The sequence below is a fragment of the Phoxinus phoxinus genome (genome assembly GCF_949152265.1).
Source record: "Phoxinus phoxinus genome assembly, chromosome: 12".
NCBI classification, from domain to species: Eukaryota; Metazoa; Chordata; class Actinopteri; order Cypriniformes; family Leuciscidae; genus Phoxinus; species Phoxinus phoxinus.
Window position 1 is genome coordinate 18,294,357 of NC_136887.1, and position 12,113 is coordinate 18,306,469.

The 12,113-nt window shown below is 37.1% G+C and overlaps 1 protein-coding gene across 2 annotated transcripts; it reads right to left on the reverse strand.

The window, feature by feature from the left end:
- Nucleotides 1-79: 79 nt before the first annotated feature.
- On the reverse strand, nt 80-11,539 carry zdhhc2 (zDHHC palmitoyltransferase 2). Of its 2 annotated transcripts, none has more exons than XM_079631182.1 (13): nt 11,216-11,539; nt 7,062-7,088; nt 6,545-6,639; nt 5,933-6,053; nt 5,661-5,730; nt 5,539-5,571; nt 4,581-4,701; nt 3,939-4,071; nt 2,825-2,951; nt 2,645-2,737; nt 2,325-2,428; nt 2,101-2,160; nt 80-1,478 (listed from the first exon to the last, which is right to left on the reverse strand). In XM_079631182.1, the coding sequence occupies exons 1-12, from the start codon at nt 11,334-11,336 to the stop codon at nt 2,120-2,122; spliced, it is 1,086 nt and encodes a 361-aa protein (XP_079487308.1). In that variant the 5' UTR covers nt 11,337-11,539; the 3' UTR covers nt 80-1,478; nt 2,101-2,119. The 2 variants fall into 2 exon arrangements, with proteins under 2 accessions (XP_079487308.1, XP_079487309.1); XM_079631183.1 differs by lacking the exon at nt 11,216-11,539 and adding an exon at nt 7,262-7,346.
- Between the last annotated feature and the right edge of the window lie 574 nt (nt 11,540-12,113).

Here is a 12,113-nt window from a genome sequence, read left to right on the forward strand (position 1 = left end):
ATATGCTGTATTGCTGTATTAACCATTCCTAAAGGACAGTTACTAGTGTTAGATTGAAACAATCCCAAAACAACACTGTAGCACTTAATAAAATATCACTTTATTTCTCTTACAGTAACATTCATCAAGGCATATCGTTCAATGGCGTTGTCATATGGAGTGGAGTCTGAATGTATATGAAAACATTAAGCAGAATTTCACAGACTCTCAAAGAACAAACGCAGCAACGGCAATCAGCTTGTCTACATACACAAAGCAAGAACCAGTAGAAATCTTGTATCACAGTTTATTTTTAATGTGGTGTGTGAACCTAGTAATCACAAAGTAACAGAAATCCTATACGACATTTCCATAAAAACTACACACCACAGCTCTTGGCATTTCTGAGGTTTTGTTCACACCTCGAGTCAAAGTCAAGTACAAGTACATTTACATGCAATATTTGGAATCAAATTCAGATAGAAATACGGTAAGTATTTTAGAAGAGCCCTTAGATAAATCAGATGCGATACAAAACCACATCTGAGTTTTGCATTAAGTGTGCAAACAGAGTTATGCAAAGTATTCTAAAAATAGAATAGTGAAACTTAGTGAAATGTTCAGTGCAGCTGCAGTATCACAATGCATATGGACAAGAGTTATCTGAATACTTTTTACCTTGTATACTTGATTCGAAAGAACCATCAAGAAAACAACATTTAAAAACTGAAGTAATGTGCAGCTTCAAGCCCTGTTCAAAGTGCATACAGAGTGTTTTTGTCTTCCCTCTGCTTGTCAGGTAAAAACTTGAATAAACAGTGTTTTTGTCTGGATATGCAGTGCTAAAAATGTTTTGCTACATCAGTCTTTTTTGCTTGTGTACGACCTTTGCAAAACTCAGGACAGCGGGGATCCAGACTTAAGGGTGATGGACAAGATCCTCACTGACACTTTGTCAAATAAAACCGATCATAGACATGATGTGCAAATGCATCTGTATAGTAATGAACAAAATCGTAACAATGCAGGATCAAAATCTGTTGTAGTGTAGTGGGCTTTTCAGTTTTCACATTTCAAACATGACAAACGACTATGTACCACCATCACGCAGCATGCATAAATACTTCACGTTTCCCAGACTAACAAAAAATGTCACCTTCTTTAGCAAATGTCTACACCACACAATCTATATTCAAGGCATTTTCCGTACAAAGTTCTAAAAAAAATTTAAACGTGGGTCCAGGAACCAATGTTACCTTGTTCAGCCACATCTGTGGGTATCTTTAGGCACGTTAAGATATCTCAGCCATACAGTTTCCAAGGAAGAGAAGAGACTGTGGCCCTTTATGAATGTACACTCCATTATCCTGCTTCTGTTAGCGCTTGTGAAGGATCACAATTCATTAGGTAGAGAGTGGAAGTGCAGTGCAAGTCTGTGCAAGAGCAGCAGAGGCGTCTTCACTGTTCCACTGACAACAGACATCATCAGGACAAAACACCTAAAGTAGAAATATAACAAATATAATATAATAACAAATAATATAATATAATATATCAGTATATGTGGTATGTACAGTACACTACCATTCAAAGGTTTGGGGAAAGTAAGATTTTTTTTAAAATAAATTAATACTTTTTTCAGGAAGGATCCATTAAATTGATTAAATGCCCAAGTAAAGACATTGATAATGTTACACAATATTTATATTTCAAGCACATGCTGTTATTTTGAACTTTCGATTCATCAAAGGATCCTGAAAAAAACATATCGCAGTTTTCACAAAAATATTAATGTTTTCAAAATTTGTAATTATAATAAAAAATTCAGCAAATCAGCATATTAGAATGATTTCTGAAGGATAATGTGACACTGAAATAATCACATAACCGGAATATGTAAAAAAAAAAAAAATAATTTAAATTGTAATAATATTTTGTAATTTTACTGTTTTTACTGTATTTTTGATCAAATAAATGCAGCATTGGTGAGCATAAGAGAAAAAAAACGTACTCCAAACTTCTGAACGGTATAGTGTTACAATACAATAATTTTGAAGCACTTTAAAGTTTTATTATCTGTAAATAAGTCAAATGTAATATGTGCACACTAAAGTAGCAAACCTGTTTCATTAACATGTTCCTAAGTTTCCTTCTCAATAGTCAAGCCTGGGTTGCTCGTGCCTATCAGGAAAACACAGAATGAAAAGTGTACAACGTTGTTTCCCCACACTGTAATATTACCTCACACATTCATAGCTCCATGTTTACCTCATATCTATTAGTCATATCTATATGGTCAAGACAAACATAACACTCAATGTAATGGTTTTGTAATGATCTCAGACCTCGCTTGTCTCTGTCTTCACTTCCCTCTGACTGTCCGTTATTCAGCAGCCGGCTCTGAGACCCTCTCAGAGGTTTAGGAGAAAACTGATGAGACTCTCCAGCACTGGAAGAATGAAAAGGGCATGAATGGAAAGCTCTGCATATCAGCAATACACTATCCCACAATGCAATGCGCATTTCTAGTGTGACAGTGGAACCAGAAGTAATATCTACTGCAAATTTCTGTCTTGACTCATTGTTTGTTTGGACTGTCAAAAGGTGGGGATTTTTTTTTCTTATATATATATTGAATAATTAATAATTCATCTGAGGCATGAACCTTTTGATGGAAGGGTTGCGTCCTGGGGGCAAGGAGGGTTGTTCGGGGTCTGGGTTCACTAGACATGTAGGGAATGAACAGCCGTCACCCAGACTGCAGAAACACAACGTGATACAGAGGGAATGAGATCGGGCGAACACTGACACTAATATTTTCAGTGCTAATGAATATGACTGATACCTTGAAAAAACAGGCATCAGCCAACATTTCTTTTCTTCTCCAAACACTTGGCGAAAGTTCTTGTTTGTTCCTAAACTGAAGCCGTTCTTGTCTGGTCCATGCTGGAACGCAGGAGCTCTGAAAGCCTCTGACAGGAGAAACATTTAAACCGCATAAACACATAAAGTCACTTCATATACAATCCTACTAACATGATTTCCAATTTTCTCTTAACTTTCAACCCTCTAAAGCCTAACATATGAAATACTAATCAGAAAAATGGCGACTAGTCAGTTTTATTATGGAACAGTTTATTGAGCCTTTAGACAAAACAAATAAAATGAACCCTTTGTGTGTGTTTTTTTTTTGTAGAGTCATACTTTTATGACTCATATTATAGTATGCTATAGAAGAATATGGAGCTCATACTCAAGAAGAAAAAAACGCCTCGATTTTATGCAGAGGCCCAAACTTTATTTTTCTCCCAAAAATAAGATGATATTTAAGTGTTTAGTCTTATGATCAAAGCTCTGTGTTTTAATTGTGGGGGTAAAGCATATAATGCAATGCGATGATAATTGAGAGATGAACAAATAAACATTTCTCAAAAGCCTGATGTCTTATATTTGATACTCAAATTTTAGCATGATTTTTTCTAAAAAATAAAATAAAAAGATTTGAAAACGTTTTTTTTTTTAAATCTGATAATAAAGTATGAACTATCAATCAGACAAGAGAAGGCATGTAGTAGATTGTGTAAAATAAAGATTTGATCGCTTTGATAATTTATTTGTCCTTATAAATTTGAATATCAAATATGATACAGTAGGCCTTGCAGGGTTAAGAATAAAATACATGTCTGATTCTGAGATTCATTTTTTAACATTTTCAACCCTAATGAATCTTGACAAACTTGATTTTGCCAGAAGACTTGGCATGTTGCCACAAGAACATGTTCCCTTGAGGATCTGCCACAAAGGGCAGACGGCAGAAGACCTAAACACTGTCACTGGTTGTATGAGACGTATTTGATCAGGCAGTGCGGACAGATGATCATAGAATGCAAAATGCACACTATTGAGGAGCCCATGTTTACTAGTGAAATCCAAGGGTAATTACAGCACAACCCACTCACCCAATGTGGATCTGTTCTTGCAGACAAGCCAGCAGTGATAAGCAAACAAAAACGCTAGGCTCACTGAGAACGTGGAGGCAGCGAAAAACAGGAACATGATGTGAAATTTGGCTTGGGTATCAGGCAGGCCATTCTGTGAGAAACATGGGGAAAACACCACAAACAGGCGTAGACTGAAATAAACAAACAAACAAAACAGCTCAGGCCTAATTCAAGCTATTGGCTGCTATATTATCGATAGTTGATATACAGTTTTACAGAATATAGTATGTCTGGAATACTCAGTTAAATAAAGTTGTGAAATTAAACTTGTGGGATACATGGTCCAACATTTTGAACAAGCTTACATTTCCTTGTCTACTGGATCTAACAGAAAGTGTAACTTAGGTGTTGTGCTGAGGGAAACTATCAAAACTACAGGAACTATCAATAATGTCAGCGATCGACTCAGTCCATACAAATACTGGATTAGACGCTGATGTGTTTTACCATCAAACTTTCAAAATAAAAATAAAACGTTATTTTTATTGAAAAGATGATAGTACTCCAGTTGGTGCGTTATTAAATTAAAGGCAGCCTATCTGAACATTCAAATGATCTGTTTCCTAATGTAAGCCTAAGAAATTAATAATTCATACTTACAGTCCAGAACTGAATGAAATACTGCAAGTCTGTGGCAGTGACAAAGAGGCAATACAACAATGAATATGCTAGGAAGAGCATGAAAAACTTGTAGTTGGCGAAGCCCACGCAATTGTTCACCCTGTCAAAGAAGACAAAACGCCTATTAGCCTCAATAAAATTGGATATTAATATCGATTTTATTGCAAAATACTGCCCAACATACACTATAACAAGTGAAAATGGGCAGTTTTTACCTTAAAAGCTATTTAATTTCTACCCTTCTTGACGCTACTTTTGTTTGTGAAATGTAATGTGATCAGATTGATTCAGCTCATTTAAATAATATTTTTGACTTGAATGTGACATGACATGGACAAAAATATATAAATCATGTCCACGGATTAATAATTTGTTCTCTTGCTTTAGTAAATTATTGCCACGTAGAACTAAATCGTTACCTCGTTTTGATTTAACTCAAACAAGTGAAGGAATTATTACAACGTGGCCATGATTTAGTCAAACGTGGGAACAAATTATTATATTGTGCACACGATTTAAAACGAGGGAGCGAATTAGTAGAATGCGCTGACGTAGGCCATTAGTAAGTTGTGGGAACAAATTTCTAATTCATACATATCAAACATATGATTTTTAGAAAAAAATTAAGCATGAAGGTCCATCCCTAAATCTAACTATCAGTGGGGTGTAAGCAGAGCGTAGAAATTCACTAAAATTAGTCACCAATTCACCAAAATGTACAATTATTGCACCAAAAATGTTCACTTTATTTGGCTACCTTATGGATTTAACCTAGTGTAGCTTTAAATTGCAAAATCAAATAATGTGTGCTAGGAAAATAATGATTGTTTTGTTGGTCTAATAGAAGCCTATAGAAATGTTTGGTGCATGTCTTCCTTCCAAGACCAAAAATCTTTTTATTCTTGCTTTGCGTTTAATCTACTGAGCTAGTACATACCACGGACAATGGTGATCCATCTTTAAAATGCACCTGTAAAACAGCAGAGGCAGGAGATGTTGAAATGCAACACAGCAAAATCGAATATGTGTTGTGTCTTTTAAAAAAGGAGAAAGACATACATATCACAGGCAGAGCAATGATGACATCGATCAGGCTTCAGAAGCAGACAGCGATCACAGTAGCGGATAGCTGTATCAAGACAGCTTGTTAAAATACAGATCGATAGGATTCACTGAAGACTGAAGACAGATTGAAACAAATGTAATTGTCTGCGGCCATTATTTGTTACTGAGCCGAAATCTAGGCTGAATGGACTGGTACAGACTCGGCATGCTAACAGTGATGTCTTTGGCACAATTAGGATGTGCTGAACGTAAAGAAAAGCGCCCACCTCCTGACATTGTGCGCGTGTAAATGGGCAAATCCTTAGCAATCCTCCTCAAGATTTCCTGTTGAGATTCTCTCCGATCTTCACGCTCTAATAGTTCCTTGTCAGGATGTGACAGGTGGAACTGAAAGGAAAAGACAAAAAAAGCAAAACATTTTGATATTTTCCTGTGACAAGCAAGCACGGTCTGCACTCAGAGAATTGAGAGGCGTACGATTGCCAGTTTGAGCCATATGTGGTTTCTCTATTACAGTCGGTTTCTCATTCCCTCAGCATGAAATAATAACAGCTTCCAGTGAGGTGCTATAGTTACACCGACGATCACATGCAATTTACAACCCAACATGCTGTTTTTTCAATAAGCGTAACCGACAACTCATCCTACCATACATTTACAAATATTACACTGCTAACAGGCAAATAATATTCATTATAAGCCAACACCTCATGAGTCATACTGGGAATGCTGTGCAAAATAACATTTAAATTACTTAGAGATGGCACAGTTTACACCACATTCTGATGACTTCAGTTGTCTGCAGCTAATTATTGGTGTTTACTTTGAAATTAATAGTTATTAATATATAATATATTCCTATACTCAAATGTACTCACCTCTTTGAGGGGGTTCATGGGTTTTGTGAAGATGGTTTGCCAGTATGACCACACGAACATTATGAAAAGCACATGATAAACCAGGAGATAAACTACTGTGATACAAAAGAAATATTGAAAGCTGATTAAAAAAGATCATTACATCATTTGTGGTGCTCCCTAAGGGAATTGCTCATGACTATGGTGAGGGGTTATTAAACTTTGGTGCATAGCATAACTCATTCTGCACGGTAACTCAAATCATGTGGTTGGTTGAGGAGATGTGTTTTTTTGGTTTGTCTTTTTTACAATTTTACCAAGACAAATGATAATACGGGTGAAAATGTCCGATGGACTTATAAGCATCATTACTCCAGTCTTCAGTGTCACATGATCATTCAAAAATCATTCAACCATTTATAAACATTCAGAAAATGCACAAATCATTATAAATATTTGCTCCAATTAAAGGAAAGACATTGCTGGAAATTACCTCTTAAAAAAAAAAGTAAAACATTGTAGGAAAAAGCTAACTTACTTTTCTCTCCCATGTTTTCAATAGATGCTGCAGAGGAAAGAGAAAGAAAAAGGTAACAATGTCTCTATAACTTTTGTTAATGCTGTATTTTTTTAATTCTGCACTGGATGTTGTTGTATAAACAGTAGGACTGAAACTCCTTGTGCATTTAGAAGGTCAGCGAGCAGCAGATGGTTCTGATCACAGTTGCTGGAACTCACGCTGTACAGAGACTCTTGATCAGATGCCCAAATTCACTAACTCACGATTGCATCTCTTCAACTGGTGCTCTTTCAGGACGATGAGCTATTTTGTGGTGACGAGGTTAGAGACACAGGAACATGCAGAAAAAAAGCTGTTTCAAAATCAATTTTGGACCACACACACACAGATGACATGGAAGGAGGATTTTGTTTTGCACGGTGTGTTTTTATCTAGTTCTTTACGTTTACTAAAAATGCAGTGTCCTAAAAGCCTCATTAGATTAGCCTCATCTAATGTGACTTGGGATGCACTCTGTACTCTTTATCCAAAATATGCTCTTTGAAAGCTCTGGCACATAAGTTTAAAAAAAAAACTCTGAAGCACAAAACAGAAACGAAATCCCAGAATACAATGCATCTATTATTAATTGAGTATTATAGATGCACAGTTTCAGGGGGTGCTTAAAAAGTTGTGATACGTTTGTGATTTTGTAATAATTCACAAAAGGCATGTAAAGAATAACTGCAAATGTCCAGCATTCACTTTATATACTGTAATAAAGCCATTATCATCACACCTTATCATTGGTATACAACCCTCTCAATTTGAGCAATAAAAACTGTCAACAGATGACGAGACACATTGTGACCAATTTCAACAATTAAAGCGTTTATTCTCCTGATGACATCAGTGTTGTTTAAGAAATGTAAAATGTGTTTGTTGCTAAACTCAACATGCAGCATAAGTGATTTGACAGCAGAAATAGGTCAAGTAGAGATTGGTGAGGTTGAGTTTGACAGCTTGGCCGTGAGATTACCTTTGAGACATATAAGGATCAGCAGACGATATGTTTATAACAACCTTTGTCACCATGGGTTGGGTAAAGTAAAGATTCACTGACCACCAATTATCATGGCGTGCTAAAATAAATGCAACGATAGCATAGTAGTAGTAGTAACAAGTAAACAGAGCTTCTTTTAAACTAACACTGTCTGTTACTGTTTTGGGTATTTGCATTATTGTTACAATGAGCAAACTGCCCTGCTGAAAAATCCATCATAAACCAGCATGAATTCAGTGTTGGTCTCTAGGCTGATTTAGGCTGATTAGAGCTGGTATAGTTTAGCTGGTCCACCATCATTCCCACTTCCTATGCAGGTAACCAGCAAACCAGCCAACAGCATCAGCATGCAAAACATACTTATGCTGGTGACCAGCAATGCTGGTAGATAATCCCATTGAACCCATACAAACTTAATAGCCTTCAATTCATGCTCAAGTTCAGACATTAAAGGGATAGTTCAGCCAAAAAATTAAATTCTGTCATTAATTACTCACCCTCATTTTGTTCCAAACCCGTAAGTCTTCGTTCATCTTCAGAACGCAAATGAAGATCTTTTTGATAAAATTTTTTAGCTTTCTGTCCCTCCATTGACAGCTACGCAACTACAATTTTGACGCTTCAAAAAGTCCTTAAAAGATAGTTAAACCAATCCATATGAATTGAGCGGTTTAGTCTAAATTTTCTGAAGAGACTCGATCGCTTATGATGAACAGATTTAATTTAGGCTTTACTCACATATAAACATTGACCACCAGTCAACATGAACAGAAGCTCAACCAAACATGCTTGACGCGCGAGAACAAACCTCTTGCGGAAGCTCAAACGTGCTCTGAAACACGAGAAGGAACCTCATTGGTTCTTGCGGAAGCTCACACGTGCTGCGAAACACGAGAAGGACCCTCATTGGTTCTTGCAGAAGCTCAAACGTGCTGCGAAACACGAGAAAGAACCTCATTGGTTCTTGTGGAAGCTCAAACGTGCTCTGAAACATGAAAAGAAACCTCATTGGTTCTTGCAGAAGATCAAACGTGCTGCGAAACACGAGAAGGAACCTCATTGGTTCTCGCGGAAGCTCAAACGTACTCTGAAACACTAGAAGGAACCTCATTGGTTCTTTCAGAAGCTCAAACATGCTCTGAAACATGAGAAGGAACCTCATTGGTTCTTGCGGAAGCTCAAACGTGCTGCGAAACACGAGAAGGAATCTCATTGGTTCTTGCAGAAGCACAAACGAACCTGCTTGACGCAAGATAACAAATCTTGTGGGTTCTGCGTTTACCACAACTGATGTGTGAGATGATGAATGATTATATGTGAATAAAAGCCTAAATTCAATCTGTTCATCATATAAAGGGATAGTGTCTCTTCAGAAAATTGTGTACTAAACGTTCAATTCATATGAATTCTTTTGAAGCGCCAAAGTGGTAGTTGTGCCTATGGAGGGGCAGAAAGGTCTCAGATTTCATCAAAAAGATCTTCATTTGTGTTCCGAAGATGAACGAACGTCTTATGGGCTTGGAACGACGTGAGGGTGAGTAATTAATGACAGATTTTTAATTTTTGGGTGAACTATCCCTTTAAAGCACTTCATGGTTTTTATTCTGTCAGTTCAAGTACAAAGCAAGGGGTGGGGTGCCTGGAGACCCACTGACTGCAGTTCAGCATAAACCAGTATAAACTGCCAGTGGGAACAGCCATTAGAAATGTGGCCTGGCCACTGACACTTCACTCAGTGAAGTCTCCAAGGAACATCACAAAGCAGCTGTTTTATGCACAGATATTTAAACGTCATTTGATTCTATTTAAGGAGTCCAAACACACACACCATTAGTCTTCAGAGAATAACAGGGCATCCTCATGATCATCCACCATTCAAGAGAACAATAAAGCCTCTTCATGCTGTTTTTATGGGAACATGATAGCAGATGTAATCAAAGGAGTGAATGATGTTAATGTGAACACAAACCTTTGCTTGTTGCGCACATACAAATGACAGTACATAATAAAGCTTGAAGATGTTTTTAAAGTGGTCAGAGCTCATATTTACAGCAACAAAAGAAGGGGGAGAAATCCAGTTTTGAATGAGGGTCTTAATGGGTAGTTATAGAGTGATGCCAAAATTTCTCCATACAGTATTGCATATGGGTCAATGACATGATGTTATTTTTTGTGGATCTACAGTATTAAGTTACTCCAAAATACATTTAAAATTTAAATTCAATAAAATACTTGAATACACCTTTTCTAGGAACATTTGCATTTTCTGAATTATTATTGTTAGTTTTGCTATTATTAAAATGTTTGGGGCTTAAAGTCCAAAATGTCTAGGTGGTGTTAACTGTCCTAAGATTGTAATACAATTCAAAAATGAAAAATGCAATAATGTCATATAAAAAAAGCAATAAAACAGTGTTGTTTTTTAATATAGTTAATATTTTGTTGATTGACCCCTTATGACCCTCATGAATTAAAATATATATAGTGTGTGTGTGTGGGGGGGGGGGGGGGGGGGGGGATTCAGGTTGATTGGAACACATTTTGCCATTGAGATGACCAGGAAAATGTGTCCCAATCAACCTGAATTCACCTCTGAATTAAAATATATACAGTGTGTGTGTGTGTGTTTATATAATATATATATATATATATATATATATATATATATATATATGTGTGTGTGTGTGTGTGTGTGTGTGTGTGTGTGTGTGTGTGTGTGTGTGTGTGTGTGTGTGTGTGTGTGTGTGTGTGTGTGTGTGTGTGTGTGTGTGTGTGTGTGTGTGTGTGTGTGATCTTTTTATCATCTCACATGCTTAGCCTATTAGTCACTGACCCATATGTTGTTTTTCAGTTTTATAATTAAGATGCAGAGACATGCATAATATTATAATATGAAGGGGCTCTTGTAGGCACACATGCGCATATAAAGAGAGGGGTTAAATAAATTAATCTCATACAACTTGACACTTATTATGACCCACTCTTAGTCAATCTGTTTATAAGCAAATAGACCCGATCAATATCAGAGAAATTGCTCTAGTAACAGAAGCAGACATGCACATGGTCGATAAACCAGGTATTATTTATTCATTCACACCAACTTCATTCAGAGAGCTGCTTCCAGTCTTACCTATGCAGAGCTGCACTACATACGCGTAGTAGGACCATGCCACGATCAGACTGATGAACAGCACAGGGATCCAGTATAAAACTCTCCAGCAGTCATCGCTGCGCGAGCCCGACGGCGCCATCTTTCTATTAGAAGACCAAAAGTGGTCAAAACGACAAGTTCAGCCTCAGCGATCCCGCACTGCTGTTAAAACAGCATCATGTCTTCCTCCTCCGTGTGCAGATGCGGTTCGTCTGCTCCTGCATCCTCCGGTTCTCCGCTCGCTCTTGTTTGCAGTAGCACATCGGTACCGCCCCTTTCTACAAACTTACATGATGCTCACGCGATGCGGTGGTGTTACTACACTAAAGCATGACTACCGCCTTCTGTCAAGTCGGCTGTATTTTATTAAGCAAATTTGCTATATCTATTAGATATAGGCTATATAAATATCTATATATGTCGCACCAGCAATGTTAAACAAGACATTGTTACACTATCATTCACAGACAGGGCTTAGATTAAGCCAGGATGGCTTTAATTCAATGAGGACATTTAAGAAGTTTTTATTAATGTTCCTTAGAGAGAGAAAAAACATGGTGTTCATCTGACAAAACAACGGCACTGTCCTATTTAAAGATTTATCAGTGCATGTTGATTTCAGTTAAAACAGCTCAAACATCCATTTTAGTCTGGGATAGGTTTAAGCCTTGTCTGTGAAACCGACCAGTTAAGAGGTCCATTCTCTTCTGATAAACATTTTAAACCAGTCTAAGCTGGTTTTTGATGGTCTTCCAGTCTAGTCTGCTGACCTTTCAGCAGTTAGTGAGAAAATTAACCTGTAGTCCAGCCAAATAGCTGAAAACCAGCCTGGCCAGGCCGTGAGACCAGTTAAAACCAGCTTTGACTGGTTAGTAGG

Bases quoted from the DNA above. Each gene is read 5' to 3' on its own strand.
- zdhhc2 (XM_079631182.1), bottom strand. From the start codon at position 11,336: ATGGCGCCGTCGGGCTCGCGCAGCGATGACTGCTGGAGAGTTTTATAC. The intron at 2,429-2,644 runs GTTCATGCCTCA...TCATTCTTCCAG, and splicing joins CGCAACCCTTCCATCAAAAG to TGCTGGAGAGTCTCATCAGT. The intron at 2,161-2,324 runs GTCTGAGATCAT...TTTTCCTGATAG, and splicing joins TGAAGACAGAGACAAGCGAG to GCACGAGCAACCCAGGCTTG.